This window comes from Rhipicephalus microplus, chromosome 3 (genome assembly GCF_043290135.1).
Source record: "Rhipicephalus microplus isolate Deutch F79 chromosome 3, USDA_Rmic, whole genome shotgun sequence".
Taxonomy (NCBI): Eukaryota; Metazoa; Arthropoda; class Arachnida; order Ixodida; family Ixodidae; genus Rhipicephalus; species Rhipicephalus microplus.
In genome coordinates, this window is record NC_134702.1 from 87,715,869 (window position 1) to 87,738,565 (window position 22,697).

Here is a 22,697-nt window from a genome sequence, read left to right on the forward strand (position 1 = left end):
CCGAGTACTCCAAATCGTTAAGCACTTTTTCCAAACACAATTTCATCTCCTCATTTCTTTAAATGTTTTCGTTATTTTATTGATAATCTTATACCACGCAAGGTATTGAAGCAGTTTATCTACGGCGTGCGTCAGCGGCCACTCTCGCTTCTATTGTATGTACGTCGTGTTAAAATGGAATAGGCTAATTTTTGGGGTATATAGAAGCTTACTGATATGAAAACAAACAAACAAAAACACGTGGCTGATTTCTATTTTCAGAGATCGGCATAACACGAAAGTTGAAAGTATATTCGGCGATATAGTTGAGCGTTCATTTTAATTGTTTTGGCAGAGTGGTGAAGGATTGAATGTTGCAGCAACAAACTTCAATTTTAAGCGAAGAACGGTATACCTTCTACGGAACTTTCGCTTCTCATCTTTTTTTCTTCGCAGTCTCCTTGTGTATATTTTACTGCGTCATATTTGTAACTTAAATACGTCAGCGGAGCCGTGCTGGATCCTGGCATAAAACACTTTCGTGTTTCAATTCGTGAGTACGGGTATTGGTGGAACCAACACTTTACCACGCGCAATTCTCTTCTGTAGTTCCAGCCTAAAAAAAACAAGACGACTTCTCAAAAGGTGAACACCATTGGCATGCCGTGTTCACGAGTGTTTCACCTGTCGACGCTGAGAAGCGCAACTCAAGCCGTACTTGTCCCAATTACAAGGCGCCAGCGTTAGTATTCTGACCACGTGAACCTATAGCGTTGCCTCAGAGATAATCTTGTTGGTAAAACACGTGAACACGATGTTTGAATGCGTAGCGGTGAAAGGCGTGTGACACGTCGTGCGTCGCCAATTCAGAGTGTCAATTCTTCCGGGCCGACAGCGCAGGAGGGACTTATTTGAACAATTCGCTCTGTACGTCATAATGTTCGTCTTGTGGCGTCGCACGGTGCGTGACGACCCCAACAAGCTGCATAACTAGTGTTATAGAAGATTAGAATGATCATCATTCGGTTCCTTAGCGAACAGATTCAAACGCAGCGTGTAGAAGCCTTCACCAGAAGGTGGCGTACACATTTTTTTTTGTAGTTCAGAATGGCAATATTGAATTTCATTGACTGCCCTTTTAACTCGGAAGAAAAATTCTTCTCGTCACACGTAATTTGTTAATTTGTTCTAACTTGGTGCTTTTTGCGTTTCTTTTTCTCTTTGTTTTCTTGAGTGATTAGTGATCTGTGAGAATATTGAAGTCCTGCGAGTTACAACCTGTGCATGCTCTTTTGTTGGTACACGCCACTAAAGTGATTTTGTTACACCAGAGATTTGTACTCACCTGAAATGTTGTTACCAGTTTGCAATAAACTTCCCTGTCCTAGCTGCTGCGCTCCGTGAACTCACACTTTTTTTATCTTCACTTATTAGCTCCATCAAGGGCTCGCGGCAAGGCCTTTTTTATATGAAAGATTGTTGTTTGGTCTTTCTATCTTATTAACGTTTCTCCTTGGCTCAGTACAGTGCATCTCGCGTCCGCCATCAAAATAACTATCGTGTAAACCTATCCGTCAGTTTCTCAACAATTTCATCACAGCAACACTGTAGTCTGAGGTCATTGCGGTGTGAAAGATGGTAAAAATCACAATGGCTTACTGTATTTCAGGTTGCAGAAACGAGGACGACTGACAAGCAATATTGTATATGCAGTCAATATGAACATGTTACCGTAGTTTGTAAGAAGAACATTAGGTGTCAACATGAGGTTCAGATTTATGGTGGTGTCATCTATAGTAACATTATCAAAGTATTCAACATTTTTTATTTGGGAGGGGGGGGGGCTGGCATGGGCACACGTTGTTCATGATTCTTTTTGAGTGTTAACTATCTTCAACCTATAGAGATAGGTAGTGACTGCGATGTCTCTGAGCAGGAAAAAATCAATATATTATACGGTACCTCAAAAAGTGAAACATCACCTATTTTTGTATGACAGGGGTAACAACGCTTCAAAAGTACACGAGTGAACGAAACAAACATTAAACAGTTGTGGGTGATAAACAAGTTACTCCGTAGAATATACCATAAAAAATATTGCAAGACTTGTGCACGAACAGGTGAGTGGGTTATGCTAGAAAACCAATAATTCTTTTTTATTTTGTTGCAAGCCTAAATCTAGTCTTTGCAAGTACACGCAACATCTGCACCTGTAAAACAGTTGAACATGTTTACATCCACTAATACACTTAAGTTGATTGATATCTGAGATTCAACGTCCCAAAACCATTATATGATTATGGAAGACGCCGTAGTCGAGGGCTCCGGAGATTTCCACCCCCTCGGGCACTTTGATTTACACGTAAATCTGAGCCCCCTGGCCTACAGCATTTTCGCCTTCACAGAAACTGCAGACGCCAAAGCCAGAATTCCATTTCCGCGAACACACTTGGTGGTTGTTACTTGATAGCTGTTAATTAAATCATATAATGCCTAAGCCGGTACGCAGTTTCATAGGAAGCTAATATAGGCATATTTCTGACTGCATGGCTATTATTCGTTGGTTGAACACCAAATTCAACAAAAATATGTTTATTCAAGTTATTCAGAGCTCACAGCATATCGCTTTTGCGTGCGTGATAAGCGATGGTGTTTTGAAGGCGACAGTTCTTCTTGGAATACTTCAACGCAGAAATTTAGGTCTGCCTTTTTGTCGATTTATATGTCTCACAAACGGTTAAGCCACCTGGCTGTGTTCATACTTGCCGACATCGTCAATAAACAAATCAAATAGTAAGCATGATTGAGATGCGACATCATTACTAAGTAATAGTGTGTTTGTTTATTTAAAATACATAGAGACCTAATTCTAAAGGCCACAGTGTTTGTTACGCTGCGCTGACAATGCCACGCCAAGAATGAAAAAGCGGTCTAACCTTTAGCGTCGCTGAACCAATACTTTGCTGCCACCTATCAGTGGCTTTGAGTTCGACAAAAGCTTTTTTTTCTTTACAATGCAGAAAGATGGCGTCCATATATCACGCAGCGCCTCCAGAGTCCAAACAGGAGACCATAGTCTTTCGACGCCCTTTGCAGCAAAGCACGCAGATACGCGGCAAATGTTTTAGATGCGAAGCCTCTTATGATCACCCTTAGTGCTCACTTGCGTCCCCTCCCCATCTCTCGTATCCTACACCCTACTCGTTCTCGACGCGCAACACCAATGCAGGCAACATCCCCACCCCATCTCTCGTCTCCTACACTTCTCTCTTTCTCGCCTCGCAACACTGACGCAGGCAGCGTCTGCTAGGCCACGCTCACTCCTCCCTTTTTCTCATCTAGGTCAAAGAGTTCCTAAAGTACCTAGAGGGGATTCTGCCGCTGCGATCGTTCAGTGACCATAGAAGGTTGGGTAGGACACGGATATGCCTAGTGTTCGTGCTTGAGGGCCTCGAACTCACTTGCTCCTTCGTTCATTACTGTGTTTTGGTTTTGTTTTGAATGAAAGAACGCACGGTCATAAACCTCTTCGTTATGTATAGATTATATGTCTAACAAAATCATACTTGACATGGTATACGTACTTTTATGTATTTGATGTATTGTGTACATACAATCCGTTGTTTGCATGGAACAATGCTGCAAGATACTGCAAATGACTTATCACAAATATGTTTCCTTCTTATAGTTTGTTTTGATTTTTTTCTTTTTTTCTTGTATGATTGAAGTGTACTTATAAAATATCTGATTTGTTAACACAATCTGTTCCTTTAAATGCATATTTATTTAGACCCCCTACTAGCCAGTGGCTATGGGTCTAACCAGTGTTTTGTATTTTCATGTAATAAGAAAAATTGAAATAAAATAAAATAAAAATGAAATGAATGAAACGTCGTCGGCCAATTTGAAATGGTGAGCATAAAAGGTTAAAGTAACGAAGTGCAATTGCTGAACATTTTGCTGATTGCCCTTTAATGAAAAAGTAACTTCAAGCCGCACGAATCAAACCAGATGAGAAAGTACGAATATTAGACAAAATCGTATACTACTCCTCGATTCTATGCTCAAAGAAGAGCCGGGCAGCGCAGCTACCATATACACTAGCGCCAGAGTTCCATCTAGTGTACTTATATGAAAATCTCTGCTTAGGCCCATCTCCCTTCATCTTCTCTCTTACACTCTCCCGTCTCATCTCGCAAGACTGACACAGGCAGCATCCGCTAGCACGTTTCTTGAAAAAAATATTAAAACATATTGACGAAGTGATTGATGATGAGTGAAGCGAACCATTAGTCCACACGTCCATGTGTCTATCCATTCATGTCTCTGCACGAACGGCCGCATAGACGGACTGCCGGACGCATGGACGGACGCATGGATGGACGGATGAACGGGCGGACGCACGCGCGGATGAATGAATTGAAGGAGAGACGCACGGATGGACTCACGGACGGGTGGATGGATGGAAGCACGGACAGAAGCATGGGTGAACGGACAGAATGTACGGAATCATACACAGGCAGACAGAAGCACGTACAGATGGAAGCACTGATGGATGGACGGACGAACAAACGGATAGCTGGACACATGATGGACAGCCGAACGCTTCGCCTGACGCATCATCATTTATTCCGTGGATATACAGTCAAAATCACTATCGCCGTTCAGTTATATTATTACCAAGGACGTATACACACAATGCTATCTATTGAGCAAGTCATAAACTTGGGGTGGCTACATACTACGTAGGGAGGAAGGAACGACCCACGGCCTAACAAGCTTCGCCCCTAAAATGACTGCTCGCACTTCAGAACCGTTCACTCGTCGGCCCGTATGTTTAGTCACTCTATCTTGACCTCCAAGGTAGTGCCCATGAGAGATTTCTGCTGTGCGTTGTTGAACAATAAAAATTAGCAGCGTGCGGGTTAACTGTGGTACCATCCGTCAAATCGGAGTCATTTGTTTCTTGTTGACCATTAGCAGTGATTGGCAAGTTCCAGAAGGAAACACCTGTCCATGACAGCGTGCTTTGCGCCTGACCAGGTTTCTCACCTGCGCAACGCCGCGATGAGCGCGAGTGTGAACGCCACCGCCAGTGTAAGCGCTAGCGCCCGTTGCTTCACATCAGCACTCGCCGTGTGATGCCCGTCCTTAGATTTCTTCAACTGGCTCCCAACTTTCCTATCTCCTTTTTTTTGTCGCTTGCCTGTCCTATTTATTAATCAATATCTTTCCACTATTCTTTTTGTCCCTCCTGCCCCTCTCTCCTCTACAAAGCACTGCGCCGAGTCGCTCAAGGGGCAAACAGAAATTAGACGCCTTTTTTATCTTCTCAAGAATCACTCACTCACTCAATTCACATTGACACATGGGTCCCTTTAGCGGGAAATAGTGTAAGTTTTTCTCACCCTTATTAGTCGCTGTCGAATAGATATCTGCATTAGGAAATGCTTTGAATAGGATCCTCATTGTTTTTTAATGTCATCCTAATGAAAGTGCTTCCTTTATCTCCTAATTTTATCATATTTTCTCGAAAAGTCTATACAAATAAGGTATTATATCCTCAACAGATGTCGTATCTCATGCTTTTTTTTTCTTTCGTGTTATATGCATAATTCATTGGCTCAAATTCTAGGATATGCGGCCCTTGGTATTGTATTGCTAGTGCAGCTATAGACTCACAAGCGATTTGACTGCCTGAAAAAGTTAATGAATGACCAGATACACTCGAATTACAAAATTATGGTACTATGGCATTGTAAGAAATGAAAAAAATCCAAATTACAGTTTTTCTTTAAAACAGCAATCTGGACTTGTAATAATTTCAGGCATTTCGGTATCGTGCTAGCCTCGTTAATATGGAGCCACGTAATCTCTATAATAAACATTTTAAATATTTACGTCAGCGCTAACTACAAGCGGCCGATTTTAACTATATCGGCCATCTCTCAGTGGAGGCAGCATCATAAAATATGTGCTTCTGAAGCAGGACCTAATCGTTTTCAATTATATATTCGCAAAAAATAGTTTTTTTATTTATGGGGCATTACTTAGCAGCCTAAGTAATAAAAATGACTAGCTAGCAGGAAAGCGGCTTAAATTCACACAATTTATGGCTTAGTTTGACAAAACGAACACTTGTTTCAATCTCCACCAAACGCTAGATTCAGTGCATAACACTGCTTTGTTCTCCTTGTTTGTCCCTCAAATTAAGAGACTAGCTATCAGTGATTGCAGGTGCCATTCGCGCAGCCACAATGGAAGTCAATAAACGATCTTCGTGTGGCGGGTTATTGAACCATTCGGTTTCTCACGAAAGCAAGCATGAGAGCCGTCCGATGTGTTTTTCGCCTACAAATGAATGTAGGGCGAGAGTGTTTTCCGTGCTCTCACTGAAACATGTTTCGCATGCAGGTCTTGCTCTCCAGCTGCAAGATCTATGACACGTGTCTCTGCCTCAAGCGGTCAAGTCGTAGCAATCTCTGCGCACACGAATTTCGCTCTCCCGCTCTAATACCTCCGGGCAGCTATTTAGCCTCTTTATTTTATTTAGACTGTCTTGGGATACGGGAGATGATGCTCTGTCACGGTTTCACCCTGGCTTGGATGTTTCCTGACCATCACCATCAGTAGGGCCAAACAGCTTAAAAAATGTTTTCTTTATCTTATTTTTCTTCACAATACTGAAAAGTGTTCCCTGCAAGATTAGGACGTGATGCTTGGCTATGAGCCGCCCAGAGTGCACCCATTAAACATTCTTCAGATTTTTTTATTAGGCAACACGGGTGTATTAATCAAATGAATGCAGGATTAACAAATTCTTCTTTTTAACTCTTGCTGAGCTTGACTATGTAGCTACTCGCGAGAGGGCACGCCTGAGAATAGTATTTGTATAAAAGGGCTGCCGAACCGAGCTCGATCAGCAGTTGGCTCAACAGCAGTTCTAAAGTCATCATGGTAAGAAAACTTCCCCTGGTATTTAGTACCTTTATAAAGTGTAGGCTAATAGCAACAAAGAAAGAAAAAAATTACGTTATTTCTTTCAAGCCAACCTAACATAAAACTTTCAAAGACTTAGCATAGAAGCCAATATATGTTCATTTCACAGATGTAGTCTTTTTGCCACTTAGAAACAATTAAAACATCAGTACAATAGAATAAACTATACACTTTAGGTGTGATTGATTTATTCGTGGTGTTTAACGTCCTAAAACCACCATATAATCATGAGAGACGCCGTAGTGGAGGGCTCCGGAAAATGTGACCACCTGCGGTTCTTTAACGTGCACCCAAATGTGAGCACACGGGCCTACGAAATACACTTTAGGTCTAAGTGCTCGGGTAACTGGAAAATCATTATGAATTCGGAGAATTCTATGCCGTTTAAATGGTTCAGTGATCAACGCGAACAATATCATCTACTTCATTCTGAAAGTAAATGCATAATGATTGCGTGGAACGTACTTTCATGCGGATAGAGTATCTTGACTGTTTCTAATATTTGATTTGAACTCTGCGCTACATTTAAACTTAGGTGCTGAATGCCATGTAAAATTGACATTATTTTTAATAGAGTGAGCGCACTATGCGACACCCCTCAGCCAAATGGAACTGTTAACTTATTAAAATATGAACGAATAAAAAAAATCTACGTATGCAAACACTATTTGTAGTGACAGAACTTAATTTAACGAATGCGCATTACATTACAGATCCGCGCCTGCATCCTCTTGGCTCTTGCCACCAGCGCATTCGCTGACTACGCCGGCTACGCCGGCTACAGCCCCGGATACGGCTACGGTCCTGGCTATACGGGCTATGGTCATGGCTATCGCCCCGGTTATGGCCTAGGCCACGCCGGATATGCTCCAGCTGTGCACACTTTCACTCACGCTGCTCCAGCTGTAGGAACCGTTGACGACGCTACAGTCGCCTCTTACACTGCTGGTCGAGTTGTTGCCGCTGCTCCATCTGTGACCAGGGATGCCGCTACTTACACTGCTGCCCCAGTTGCTGATGCTGCTCCAGCCGTTAGCAGTGTTGCTAGCGAGTACCATGCCCCAGGCGTTGCCGCCTATGCTGCTCCACCTGTCGCCACCGACGCTGCCCCAGCCGTGACCAAATTTTCTTCCACCTACCATGGCCTAGCTGTCGCCACTGGGGCTCACGCTCCAGTGGCCACCTACGCTTCTGTCCCAGTCACCACCTACGCCGCTGCTCCAGCCGTTGCCCCTTACGCTGCTGCCCCTGTCGTGACGAAGGATGCTACCACCCACCCCGCCCCAGCTGACGCCACTGTAGCTCACGTTCCGGTTCCATCCTACGCTGCTGCTCCAGCTGTTGCCACCGTGGCCCACGCCCCAGTCGCCACCTATGCTGCGAGCCCTGCTGTTTCCACCACTCCCGTCCAGCACGCCCCAACTGTCGCCACCGAGTCTCACGCTGCTCCAGCTGTTGCGACCATTGCCGACGCTCCATTCGCCTCTTACTCTGCTGGTAGAGTTGTGGCCGCTGCTCCATCTGTGACCAGAGATGCCGCCTCTTACGCTGCCGCCCCAGTTATTGATGCTGCTCCAGCCGTCAACACGGTTGCTACCGCTTATCACGACCCAGCCGTTGCCACCTATGCTGCTCCAGCCGTGACAAAGTTTGCTACTACCTACCATGCCCCAGGTGTCGGCAACGTGGGTCACGTTCCAGTTCCAACCTACGCTTCTGCCCCAGTCGCCCCCTACGCCGCTGCTCCAGGCATTGCCACCTACGCCGCTGCCCCAGCCGCGACGAAGGATGCTACCACCTATCATGCCCCAGCTGTCGCCACCGCGCCTCACGCTCCAGTTTCCTCCTACGCGTCTGCCCCAGTCACCACCTACACCACTTCTCCAGCCGTTGCCACCTACGCTGCTGCCCCAGCTGCTCCGAAAGAAGCTACCACCTACCACGCCCCAGCTGCTGCCACTGTGGCTCGCACTCCGGTTCCCGCCAACGCTGCTGCCCCAACTGTTGCCACCGTGGACCAGGCACCTGTCGCCACCTATGCTACGGCTCCTGCTGTTTCCTCCTCCGCCGTCCACCACGCCCCAGCTGTTGCAAACGTCGCACACGCTGCCCCAGCTGACGCTGCTTATCACGCCACCCCAGTCTACAACTACGGTATTGGCACCCTCGGCTACGGCGTTGGCCACTATGGTTACGGCCACGGTCTCCTCGGCTACGGTCTGAATTACAGCTATGGTCTCGGCTCTCCCTTCTACTACGGTGCCCTGCTCTTCAAGAAGAAATGTGAGTGTATTTCTTTTGAACACTTGAGAACAAAATTTACGTTCACTGACGTCAATGGCACCTATTTAGCATGACTGAATAAGCCAGTAAGGCGGATTCCAGGCACAAGTAGATGCTTATTTTTTCCGTGGTTCTATTTTTTCCCTTTAACTAGAGGTGCTAGCATACTTCATTTAGATTAACGACGAGTCTGGTAGAAACGATATCATATTGCGGTGAACGCAAATATTCAATGTTGGGGTTCGTGTCATTGTTGTTATTAACTATATTATTTTCAACGTTGTTTCGTTACAGAAATCGTCCGAGGAACCATGACAGAAACATCAAGAATAAGAGAGATAGACATCAACGTCAAGCACGCACTGCTTTAAATGGTAGTGTAAGTGCAAGAATAAAGCTGTTCTGCACTCCATTTTGACCTGTCTGCCAATTCTTCTTGAGCATTTCACCATGCCAACTTGATCTGGAATTATTTATAAATTCATGCTGTCGCGAACTGCCTTGTGCTCAGATATAATTCTTCAACTATTTTAATTTTGCAGCGCTTTAGGAGTCAACCATTCAAAAACTAAAACGTTTGTAATATGGTTGCGGCTAGATTTTATGAAGCCGATGACTAATCGTATGACGGAATGTTTCAATTGTTTTTAGTGTAATGTATAAATTTTCTTCTAGGTGAGTGGTACATTGCACAGAAGTCCGGTTGATTTGAGTATTGAAATTACGATGACGCATTTTGTCCTGTTACAGAATTTCACTTCTGTTATTGTAAGCATGATATACTTTGTTCCATTGTAATAAAAACATAATATAATATTTCTATGCCATGCTATGCAAGATATATTGCTCTGTAGCTTTCAAAGTACAGTCAGCCACATCTTTAGATATAGTGCATGAGTGGCAGTTTTTTCTGTGCATTTTCACAATACCACCAAATTATATTTTAGAATGTGAGGACAAGTTTATTGCTACAGAGTACATGCACACAAAGCATTTTATTTGTAATTGCGTTCTATAATACGGCACTGAGAGATAATAAAGTGGCCGCTGCGCACAAGATATAAATTTCGGCCAGCTGTACGTATAGAATTCTGCATGAAGTATTGTTGGAATCGGCGACATGGTTATGAAGGTACGACATTTTTGAGGGCATGTTTATATTAGAGTCAGATGTAAGGAGGTAATAATGTTATGCCCATGTGCCAGAGCAAATTGAACCCATTTTTGTTTACGGAGGCATTCTTTTCGTCATAATTGTCTTCTGAAAGTACAAACGTAGCCGCAGCTATCGAACACCAATATTTTAAAACGATAACCTGGAGAAGTTCGGGCACGAATTGTTTCTCTTGAACTGGAGAAGCTGCAAGTAACTTTTTATTAGTCGTATTACCGGTGGATTCCTTTAAGCTCGAGTTTGGCCCGGTGGTGCTCAGAAAACTAAGTGGAGCCATGACACCCCAAGGCGTCACCTAGCAACGCGTTGGAAGAACGAAAAGAAGAGGATCATGAGAACTATGAACAAAATAAATTTTAGCACAAAGCTAGAATCTAACATGGGTACTCTCGCTCTGAAGGCGAGTGTCGAAACCGCTCTGTCTTCCAAGCATTCTAGTCTCCATGCATTCTTCATGCAACAAGTGCTCATGGGAACCCTTTCATTACCTTGCTATAGAGTAGAGAACGAGAAAAGGATAGAGAGGAATGATGAGATGGCAAGAAGGGCAAGTCGTGAGAGATAACTGAAAGAGAAGTAGACAGAGAGATAAAAAATTAAAAAAAGAGAAACGTCAAGAGAGACCAAAAAGAAAAAAAAAACCCTCGACAAATAAGCGGTGCCTTCAAAGAGAAAAGAAAGAAGTACGCAAGCTGATGAGCTCTGCTGTGCTCATCTGGGTTTTCCCAGACTTGGCTATAGCTCTTTTGTGCTTATGAAGTTCATCTAGGCTTCATTGGATATTTCTAGGCACCTTACGCCTACAAACTTTTTCGGCTGCTCCAAAAACGCTGCCGGTCGGTAGTCGAGGCTCCGCAAAACATATAAGACAAACATGATAGTGCAGCATGTGGCCTGAGTTTACAATTATTTCCCAAAGTTAGATGAAAATCAGTTTCCCTTGTTTCTACAAATGATGACATTTATCGCCATGACCGTGCCATATACTCAAATGCACGGTCATTATCCAATTTGGGCATAGTAGACTGAATAGGCTCTGCAGCTGCCGTAGGAGGCCGTCACGCACCCACGATTGTGCTGACATTGGCACTGAACGTAAGCCGTGCATTTAAAGAAAAATTTAATGTCAGATTAGGGGTACAGTGTGAATCGATGATGTGAGAAGTACGAATGAATAAGGTTGTTTCCTCACTTTAAAATTAGCGCAACTTTATGAGGCGGACGTGAATAATGCCGCACATGACTTTCATGTCATAGTTATCACGTTTGCACCTGGCGTTTGTGTCCGTCGTCCATTCACGTGACGTAATACTATACTTGGTATATATGAAGTGCAAAACAGCCGTGAGCGTGCTATGAGCGTAGCATGCAGTCGTATTTTACATGACACGCTTGTCATGATTATCACGTTTTGACTTGTCATTTACCTTCGTCGTCTATTCACATCACGTAATACCAAATTTGATATATGTGAAGCTAGCGAAACGGCCGCAAGCGCGCTGTAAGCGTAGCATGTAGTCATGTTTTACATGACACGCATGCCATGATTATCAAGTTTGGACGTGCTATTTACCTTCGTCGTTTACTCACGTCACATAATACCAAATTTGGTATATGTCAAGGTAGCGAAACAGCCGCAAGCGTGCTAAAAGCGTAGCATGTAGTTATGTTTTACATGAGACGCATGTAATGAATATCATGATCGACGTGTCGCTTACCTTCGTCGTCTATTTGCATCACGTAATACCAAATTTGGTAAATGTGAAGAAAGAAAAAGGGCCACGAGAGCGCTGTTAGCGTAGCATGTAGACATGTTCTACATGACACGCATGTTATGATTATAATGCTTCGACGTGTCATTTGATTTGCCATTTTATCACGTAACCTAATGTCAAATTTGGTATATGTGAAGCTACCAAAACGGCCGTGAGCACGCCATGAGCATAGCATGTAGCCATGTTTCACATGCCATACATGTAATGAATATCCTTTTTGCACCAGTAATATACTTTCGTCATACATTCACGTCACGTGGTACCGAATTTGGTGCATGAGAAGCTAGCGAAACGACCACGAGGGCACCATGAGCGTGGCAACTAGTCATGACTTACATGACATGCATATGCTTGTCATGACTTCCGCGTTAGGGCCTGTCACTTATGCTTGCCACGCAGAGTCATGTCATACCGTACCAGTTTTGCAATATGTCATGTGAATGAAACACCACAAGAGCAGCAAAACCATGACATGTAAATTATGACATTTCAGACATACATGTCATGATTTATATGTTATGAGTAGTCGCTTATGCTCCTCCTACACTGATGTTTAACTATACCAATTTTAGTAGAGGTCATTATCGAAACGGCCAGGAAAGCTAAATGTCGTTGGTGGCTAGATATTGACACGTGCGGTTCTTTGGGCTGGTTGACGACCACGGTTGCCGAAGACCTTGCTTCCGTCATCGTGGATGCCGGCTTCGTAGCAGCCTTTGTTTTCTTGTCCTTGTCGGGGAGCGGCAGGTATTCGGGCGGTAGTCCTTGTTGTCTTCGGCTCACTCGAACGGCGTCGTCGTCTTGGCGGCTTGGGCTTGGCTCACGGCTGGACGGGGGCGTACGGTACATGGACAGAGAAGCACCTCCACCAGATGTCACGAGGTTGTGATACACGCAGCACTTGAGAGGAAGCACGCAGGAGTCAGGGAGGTGTCAGGTGAACTGTTTATTGGGCGAACTTGTGCCCAGCAAAACAGGGCCAAACACAACTCACAGCAACAGCGGCGTGAACAGTCGTCGGCCGACGGAAAAAAAAAAAAGACCCCCAGTGGCGCACTGCGCCGGCTTTTTATACACGCGTCGTAACGCGTTCCAAAGTGGCATACAAGATAAACGCGGCCTGCGTTGCGCTTAACAGAAAGTGATAGCGTCTTCCTTCGCAAACGAAAAGAACCGCACGTGTCAGTTTTTTATACACGCGTCGTAACGCGTTCCAGAGTGGCATACAAGATAAACGCGGCCTGCGTTGCGCTTAACAGAAAGTGATAGCGTCTTCCTTCGCAAACGAAAAGAACCGCACGTGTCAGTTTTTTATACACGCGTCGTAACGCGTTCCAGAGTGGCATACAAGATAAACGCGGCCTGCGTTGCGCTTAACAGAAAGTGATAGCGTCTTCCTTCGTAAACCAAAAGAACCGCACGTGTCAATATTCTGCTCTGCATTGAGCAAAATGTTGAAGACGTGACAATCATTTCTGGATAATAAAGAAAGTCAAATAAATATAGAGATTGATTGTGCCTCGATATAACTCCTGTAGGCTTAAGATAGTAGTGCCCACAAATAAGCGCCGTACAAGATTCTCTTCTGCCTGCCTTGCGAGATCAAAGACAGAACTCGGTGTCTTGATCAAGGTATTACACATGCGCCTGCAGAACGCGTAGTTTTTTTTCAGCAGTTACTTGCACTGGATGCCATGCCACATCGTTATTTCATGGCAGTAATGGCTAGCTGAACGAATTCAACCCACGGTCGCAGCAGAACTACAATAAAAACCTGCTTCCTCACACTAACTATTCGTCGTCATATGGTATGTTCATATTACAGCTATAGCTTTATGCCTATAGGTACGAGGCCGAAAACTGATGTTTTCGGCAATCTAGCGTCTATAGTTATTTCTCTAAGCTGCGCAAGTGCCACAGAAAATTATTTGCATAATGCGCACTGAAAATATTGGCCGCGTATGTGCGCCCTTCGCTGCAAATGTCGTCAAAAGACGATAGCCTTCTCTCAAAAAGTGCTGCGTGAGATTCAATTCAATTCAATTTATTTTTCAGTTTATACATGCTGGATGGTTGCGTTGGGTTAAAAGCTACGTAAGTAGCTTGACGAGACCCAGCGACCAGACTATACAGGGGAGTAACCACAAGCAGTCCGGTGCAGTGACGAGAAAACCAACAAGTAAAACAGAATACCATATCGTATGTACATATACAGTGATTTACATAGATTTCCAGCAGGAAGATTGCAGCAAGAAAAAGTGAAAATATATACATGTGCATAAAAAGTGCTGGAAAAAAATAAATAAAAAAGTACTGCATACAATAAAATACGGCTATAGCATAAGTAATAAACATAAATAATAATAACACAGAATAATAACACAGTACCAATGTAGCAATACTAACTAGCTATTCGGGACAAAAAATAAAAAAAACACTGGCCATATAACACAGCAAGAAATTCATGTAAGCAGAAGATTATGTTAAAGAAACAACATAAGGTACGCACAATTCAATTACACAGAATGTCACAGTATGTGACTTTACAAATGAACGAAATGTAAGCGGAAGTCTTTTTTACTGACCGTGTCAATATCTTTATATTTATTTGAAGTAGAAGGTGAGTTATATCCCAACGATTGATGTTTGTAGTGTGTCCTGAAATATGGAACTGACCATGTCTCAGGGTTGCTTGTGTTCACATCCTTTTATTATTACATTATCAATTTATTATTATATTAGCGTGAGATGGGAGCTTGATGTTCACATCAAGCCGCCATCTCGCGCTAATATAATAAAACAGGAGCTTGTAATGAACCCAGAGTTACCGACAGTTGGCCGCACATTGTCATCAGCAGAGTGCGTTGTCGGCGAAGCGTAAGAAACACCCGCTTTATTGTGCATAGCATCGCATTTTCAGCGCAGTGTAAGAAACACTGGGGCCCTTAGAATTATGTATCTACATATATCTTAGTAAGGCAACACACTACCTAACACTTACTTATTTTCATATCGCCTCATATATACGTACTACTTGCTATTTGATCGACAAGGTTCACTAGTAGGAACGTAACCAACAGATCGGGATGACTGAGCCTTGAAAAAGTGCTTAAACTGTGGCTGAATCAGGTGACAGACAGGCAGGCAGGCAGGCAGGCAGGCAGGCAGGCAAGCAGGCAGGCAGGCTGACAGAAATAGCGCAATGCTCTCGTCGTTGACCCGGCACTGTCGTTTTGAAAGCCGTGACTGTACTGGAGAGGTGTACAAGCAAGCTTGTGAACAAGATAAACGCCCTTTTGGATTTGTGATGTTGCTTATTTGACGAAGTGTACGTGACTCGGTTACACGCATGTGGCGCGCTGCTGTCTTCGCTCGTTGGTTATGCTGTACAGGTCGGTATCGCGCCTTCATAAGGCTGTCTGTATTAGACGGCAGTCGCCAGGTGAGCGTTCTTAAGCTGAGCAAGAAAAGGTTAGTGTCCTTGGTGCCGTTGCTATGTCAGACTCTGCGAGCGCAGCGATAGATCTGCCAGCTAGAGCACCTCAATCCTGTAGGCGTCTGAGCGGCTGTAGAGCCGCGTTAACGCATCTCTAGTAGCTGGGGGTGGCGGTGTTTTTCTGAAATCATGTACCTCCAAACAGAAAACAATAATCATATTAAAGAACAATGATATCAATCATATTATTCAACAAGAGTCCAGTGAACTTCTGATTTGCTAACCCCTAGTCACAGGACGCTTCTATTTTTATTGAAAGCACCACGTTTTGCCATACACCACCCCCTCCACGTCTATGTAGTTCTTAGCGTGCTGGACGACCGATCAGATCACCGCATAGAATTCCGACAGCGGAGGCCACATTACGATGCAGACGCAATACCATAGGCCTGTGTGTTTTGATTTATGCTCAGGTTATATAAAGAACCACGAGTGGTCGAAATTTTTTGAACATACCCCCCACCACTCATGACATTCCTCCGAAACATAACGTGGTCTTGAGACTTGAAAGAGCTACAATCACTAAAGTCTCCTTAGTCGGGCGATATTTCATACGCCTGTTCTAGCACTTTAAAATTTAAGGCTATGTAGAAAGAACGCAACGCTGCGCTGATTCCCAAAGCGGACGAAATTTCATTGATTGATATGTGGCGTTTAACGTCACAAAACCACTATATGACTATAAGAGATGCCGTAATAGACGGCTTCGAAAATTTCGAATACTTGGGCTTCCTTAACATGCACCGAAATTTAAGCACACCGGCCTACAGCATTTCCCCCTCCATAAAAAAAGAAGCTGCCACAGCCTAGATTTGATGCCGCGACCTGCGATTCAGCAGCCTAGAACTTTAGCCACTAGACCACAACAACGGAGCCAAGGTGAACGAGCTTGGACCATTCAGTGCTGTGTGTGTGTGAGCGTTTTCTAGTCCGTCCGCGTCCAGTCCCACTGTTAAAAGTCAATTGAGCAGCTCATCGATGAAGTGCAGCAACCACCGTTGTTGTAACATGAACCACACATCATACTTATGACTACACGAATTCGTATAAGATTGCGGAGATCTCTAACAAATTTGTTTACTCCCTTAACACTTAGGTGCGACACCAACACCGACTTGCTGTAAGCTAACAGGACAATGGAGCAGTGGAAACATATTTTCAGCGTTCCACGAGCGCTGTCATCGAAATGTGTCATGGTGTCACCATGATCTACTAAGCTCACACACGTAGTTTTTCCTCTCACGACACGCGTAGGCACATATCGTAACACGTCATGTAATTCGAAGCGGTGCCGCTCCAGTAGTGATGCACAAAATGAATAGGATCAAATTGTCGGTTGGCAGTAAGACATCAAAAACGCGCCGCTCTAGGCGTGCACATTCCAAGAAGTCCACTATACTAAACAATAATTTTTAGGCCAGGAAGGCAACCCCCTAATTTGTTCGAATGCGGCGATTCTGAACTCTTGCCACTTAATATATATTAAAGTGAACAGAACGCATAACACCGCTTTAAACTTTTCCAAATAATTCGGTCGTGAGAAAAGTTCAACGTACTTAAAGAAAAATCACATAATATTGAAGACATGAACGAAATACATTCGGGTGAACTGTGAGCACCGAACTGCAAACAAGGAATTCCATCAAGTTCAAACTGATGCTAGCGATTATCGCTTCTTCACAACGACTTCATGGTGCAAACGTGTCCGACAAGTCTGCCTTGCCCTTTCCAGGGCATTCACCGCCTTCTACGCTTCGCTACGTTTTACAGCAAGGTAGTGCAGTGCTGCGCGATAGATCTTGAGGTTTTGTTTTTCTATGCAGTTCAGTCGAAAATATCTCGGTAACGTCCTCTTCAAGGTTAAAGGAGCGATACTTCAAAACCGCTCGCCGAACGTACGATTACCCAGGAGACTCCGGTTTGACTTGTTTACAGAGACGTGCAGAATAACAATATGACTCGATGTAGATCTCCCTTATATATATTTCTTACTGGAAGTTGCTGCTTCTTCACGCATTCCAGCATAATGCGAAGGAAGAATTTTTAACAAAGAAGGCTTCCAAACATCTCATAGTTAGCAGCTGGCTCAACAGCAGCTCCGAAGTCAGTATGGTAAGAACGCATCACCACTAAATTCCCGAATAGGCAGCATGTGCGTACCAGCTAGCTTGTATTCCTGAATAAGATCCTCAAACCGAGGAACAGTAACACCAAAACGACAAAGAGATATCTTCTTTAGGGATGCTCGGTATGCTGAATCAGCTCCTGTATTCTATAGTACACTACGGCTGATTTAGAAGTAATGGTAGGATTAGTCATAACCAAACTAAAATGTCCGCCACTACTGGTTGATTTCAAGGCATAGGTGGTCAAGCTCTTGTGATAACTTGGCATACCTTGACAATTGAGTTGAAAAAATAAATCGACTACGCAACAATGTCTCTAATGAATGCATTCGAAACGTGTTTTGCGAGAATATTAGTTCCTTTTCATAACTCATAATATCATGTACACGTAAATAAAACATAGCTTAATTAGGGTTATGTCAGCTGTTGTGGTTATGACGCAGTGTTTCCTTAAGTCACTTGCTACGCTACATTACAACGAAAACATCATAATTGTAAAGCTATAAATGCCATCTGTGGTGTATGATGGGTATTAAAATTATTCAAGTGTTTACGCTCTGTCTGAGAACTGGAAAGTAATTGTATATGAATAGTACAACTAAGAAACCTTTTGGAGCTTATTAAAATGACAATCAAGAAGACCTTCTTAAGTATGGTCATGAACTCTGCAGATCAGGCCTTGCGTCCTTGTGGCTCTTGGCACCAGCGCCCTCACTGGCTAGACTGGCTATGGCTACGGTATCGGCTACGGTCTTGGGTAAACCGTCTTTGCTCACGGATATGGTCTCATCTATGCCAGATAGTCTCTAGCCGGGCATACTGTAGCTGACACCACCACAGCTGTCACCACCAATGCTCACGCTCCAGTTTCCTTTTACGGTGCTGCTCCAGTTGCACTACTTAAGCCCTGACTAGTGTTGCCGCTACATGCGCTGCGGCCCCTGTTGTCGCTGCTGCTCTAGCCGTTTCCAGGGTTACTACCACTACCATGATCCAGTCGCCACCTACGCCGCTACCCCAGCCGTGACCAAGGTTGCTACCACCTACCATGACCTCGCTATCACCGCCGTGGCTTGCGCTCCAGTTGCCACCAACGATGCTCCTACGGCCATCACCGTCCACGCCGCTGCCACAGCTGTCACCGCCTGGCCCACTCCCCGGTCGTGACATGTGCCATTGCTCGAGCAGTTTCAACTACCATCGTACACCACGCCTCAGCTTTTGCTGAGGCGTGGTGTACAGCTGGTGCACACGCTGCACCAGCTGTCTCTGCCTACCACGCCGTTCCATTTACAACAACGGTGTTGGCACCGTCAGCTACGGTGTTGGCCACTACGGTTACAGCGACTGCCTCCTCGGCTATGGGTTCTTCCTTCCTTTCTCGGTAAGAAGTAATGTCAATAAATAGATTGATAGTATTCATGCCTGATTTAACAGCATAGGCCGTTGTTTTACGACATCTTTCATATCAACATTTATTACCTGTAGGAATGGGAAATGAATGACTTATTAATATCAGCACATATTCAAACTATTGCGTACGTGGCTGCTCCTGAAAAACGGACTGAAAAGCATTCGTGAGATTTATGTCGTGGCGTTCTTTCACACTGACTTTGTATTTCTTTGCAGAAACAATCAAACTCTAGTGTTTTGACACAACCAGAAGACAATAGGGCATCATGTTCCATCTGGATGCAGTGAAAGAATAAAGTTATGTTGTGCATCTACAATATTGATTTGTTGTTCTTTTTTTTGCTTTGTACCATGTGAAATCCGGCAAGATGAGCTGCTGGGCTCATTTTCCAAGTATTCCGAAAACTAATGAGTACAGAATGCGCTTAGATTTTTAGACACATCGGACACGCTTCATTGGAATTATGCAAGTCCTTTAATATGTCTTTTGACACAGGCATTACGCTTCTAAAATGTAGGTCAATGCATTTGTAATCATATATGCTTCTGCAATCTCAGAAGTAGAATGCTGATTTAGTATCAAACAGTGACCTCACAAAGCTATGAAAACTGCACCATAAAAGAGAAGCACCACTTCAAATCATCCGTACATACATAAAAATGCGCCACTGGTACCTACTCACGGCCACCGCCAGATTTATTTATACTGGACAAACCTTTACCATGATGGCAAAGCTTGGGCAGCACGTTCATTATGTGGACACGTTGTTTAAGCTGATTCCTATGAAACATTTGTTAATTTTAGAATAATTTGGTACATGAGCGACATCTCGCACACTTGAGTAGTCATATAGTAAAGAAAGAAAAAAAATATTTGTAGTAATTGAAAAGAAACCTAATTTCTCCGTTCACTGTTTGTTGCTCACTGGTAATGTAATACACAGAGTGTGCAACACAGTTGCCATCATTCGGAATAACTTTTAGGCATTGCATTCTACAAATTACTTCTTTTTTTTTCCATTTTATAGATATGTTTGATATGATACTTCGTAATAATTGTCCATAAATAACGTCTAGATTAGCAGCATAAATTTTTTATTTTCAAGCTTTTCCCACTGTTTACTGCTTCGTTTAGACAGCTACGCGTGAATCAAGGTTGGTTGTATTTTCGCATAAAAAATTGTGTTTTCATCACCATGTTTCCTAGAATTGGTTGCAGAGATAAGAATTCCACACAAGAAAATAATTTTAGCTCTTTACAACCCTTCTTCTGAACGCATCCGTCATTTCAGATAGTGTTTCTTCCTTTACGTTGTACAGCATTACAATATCGTCTATATAGAGCGTATTCTCAGGCTTCTCATTAATGGAGGATCTTAGAGAATGTATCATGTAGCTTGTGTGTTGTGTGATGGCTGCTCCAATTTGTTGAGTGCGAACAGTGCTTGTGGAGGTGTCGACATTGAAAAGATTTCGGCAGAAATGAAATTGTTCGTTAATTCTATACATGCAGACTTTCGTGCCGGGGACGGTCTGTGTGCTATCAATCGGTGACCTCATGGCTTGTGTGAAGAACTGTGTGTCACCAGAGGATTAGGAGGCAAGGGGATATAGATATGTGTAAAGAATACAGATATATGATGGTTTGATATCATACATTAGTACTTTAGGAGAGCAAAAGAGGCGGATGCCGTCGCACATCAGGATTCGTCACTGGCTCACTGCCAAGAAAAATGTGAGGATCAGGCTATGGTGCCCCACGGTCGACTTGGCACCATGCCTGTAGCATTTTAATGGCTGAGACATTTGTCATCAGTGAATATGCGTAACACTATGTACAGTTTATAGCAATTGCATTAATGTTAACGTGCTCATGTATATTTCACGGACCGTGGCATACGAAACACGTGAGACGCATTTCAAAGGCAAGCATCCAGACGAAGCACCGTTCAGATGCTGCATAGTAGTTCCTTCCTATTACAAATTTAAATAAAAGGAGAACGGGAGTGCATGCTCGTTTTCTGCGGTCCAGTATAAAATATAATTACCGACAGGACAAGACTGAGCAAGTAGTAGTGATATAACATTTGAAGCAACATGTAGTGCGGGAATAAAGATATGTGCTGCATTCATCGATGAAGAGAATAATGGGTCATTTCTCTGCTGTGGTTTTAGCGAACGTCCAACTGGTGCCCGAAAAAATACCAGTTGAGCCAACTATGAAGCCATTATTCGAGCAGGTTCGCAATAACTAAGAATCAAAGCTTCGTTAGAGCTGAAGTGATACGGCATAATTAGGCGCAGCAGTAAGTACCTCATTGCAGAATTTTTGAATGCCCTATTTTTTACACCTTAGCGCTCTACTATAGCACACAGAATAGCAGGCAAATAATTATTCAAGTGATAAGGGAAGTTCATTCATCGACGTGTTCATTATTATTCGGAAAGTATGGTTGTTTTTATTTCTTTTACAGCATACGAAATAGCAGTACAAGCACATTTATAAAATCTTCAGAGTGAGAATTCAGAACAATGAAAGCAATCCTACGCAACGGCTAAAAGTTGGAGCATTTTACACTTCGAACGCGTTAGGAAATCGTTGTGGTCAGTAGAACGAGGAGCAAAACTTGCGAAACTTAATGCTGCAGAATATTGATAATTCTGCCACCATTTACGCATGCCGGGGCTCAACGGGTCCTCACCGGAGTGCACTGATGCCTTTGCTGTTGCAGTGCTCGTAAAAGTTCAGTACTTGAAATCATAGCACCTCAATCCGTGTTTACAAATACAGAAGATCAAGGAATGCCTTGCGATAAGTGGCCGTATCTGAGGGGTCAAGTGAACAGGCAAATGCGAAGACGCATTTGAACTGCGCGCCTCTGAGACCACCTAGGAAGACGACGTGTAGAATAGGAGCACGCGGTGCTGCAAGACGCCGTGGGAGGAGACCGAAAAAGAAGGGGTAGAAGATAGGCACACGTGACTGGCGATCGAAGAACCAGGGTGCGGGAGCAGAGACCTGTCGGGTTCCGGACTCAAAGTAGCAGCAGGCTCCCACCTGAGGCCAAACTAGCCATCCATGCACATGTGGCCAAACCAGGCATCTATGCACTAGGAGCTGAACCAGCCTTCCGACCACGTCGGACCTGGCGTGGTTGAAACGTCTCCAGGACGCTCCCGCCAGGTGAGCCACGCGTCTACCACAGCAAGCCACACCCAGCATTTGTGAGCAGCGTGGCAGGAGCCATGCACGTTAAAGATCAACGACACCAGCGGTGAGCTGCGTTGCTGACCGAGGCTGACAGCTGAACTACCACGTTATGCAAGCATCGCGTGCCCCCACTCAACGTCTTTGAACCGTCAGCCCTTTCCCGGGACTCGACCTCCGCGCTGCCCCTGGTGAACTCACTCTTTGCTTCGTGCGGTTTTTGACACTTTCTTGATCAATCTTA

At 44.0% G+C, this 22,697-nt stretch overlaps 1 protein-coding gene and 1 long non-coding RNA gene across 2 annotated transcripts; both read left to right on the forward strand.

Annotated features, from left to right (window-relative positions):
* Window positions 1-6,850: 6,850 nt before the first annotated feature.
* LOC142803819 (uncharacterized) lies at window positions 6,851-9,673 on the forward strand. The gene is made up of 3 exons (XM_075889950.1): window positions 6,851-6,936; window positions 7,692-9,261; window positions 9,556-9,673. Coding segments are annotated over exons 1-3 (1,575 nt in total). The 5' UTR covers window positions 6,851-6,933; the 3' UTR covers window positions 9,558-9,673.
* Window positions 9,674-17,730: 8,057 nt separating this feature from the next.
* LOC142803820 (uncharacterized) lies at window positions 17,731-19,545 on the forward strand. Its single transcript, XR_012894314.1, has 3 exons — window positions 17,731-17,818; window positions 18,795-19,216; window positions 19,462-19,545. It is a non-coding gene; the product is annotated as an uncharacterized LOC142803820 (long non-coding RNA).
* Window positions 19,546-22,697: the final 3,152 nt, after the last annotated feature.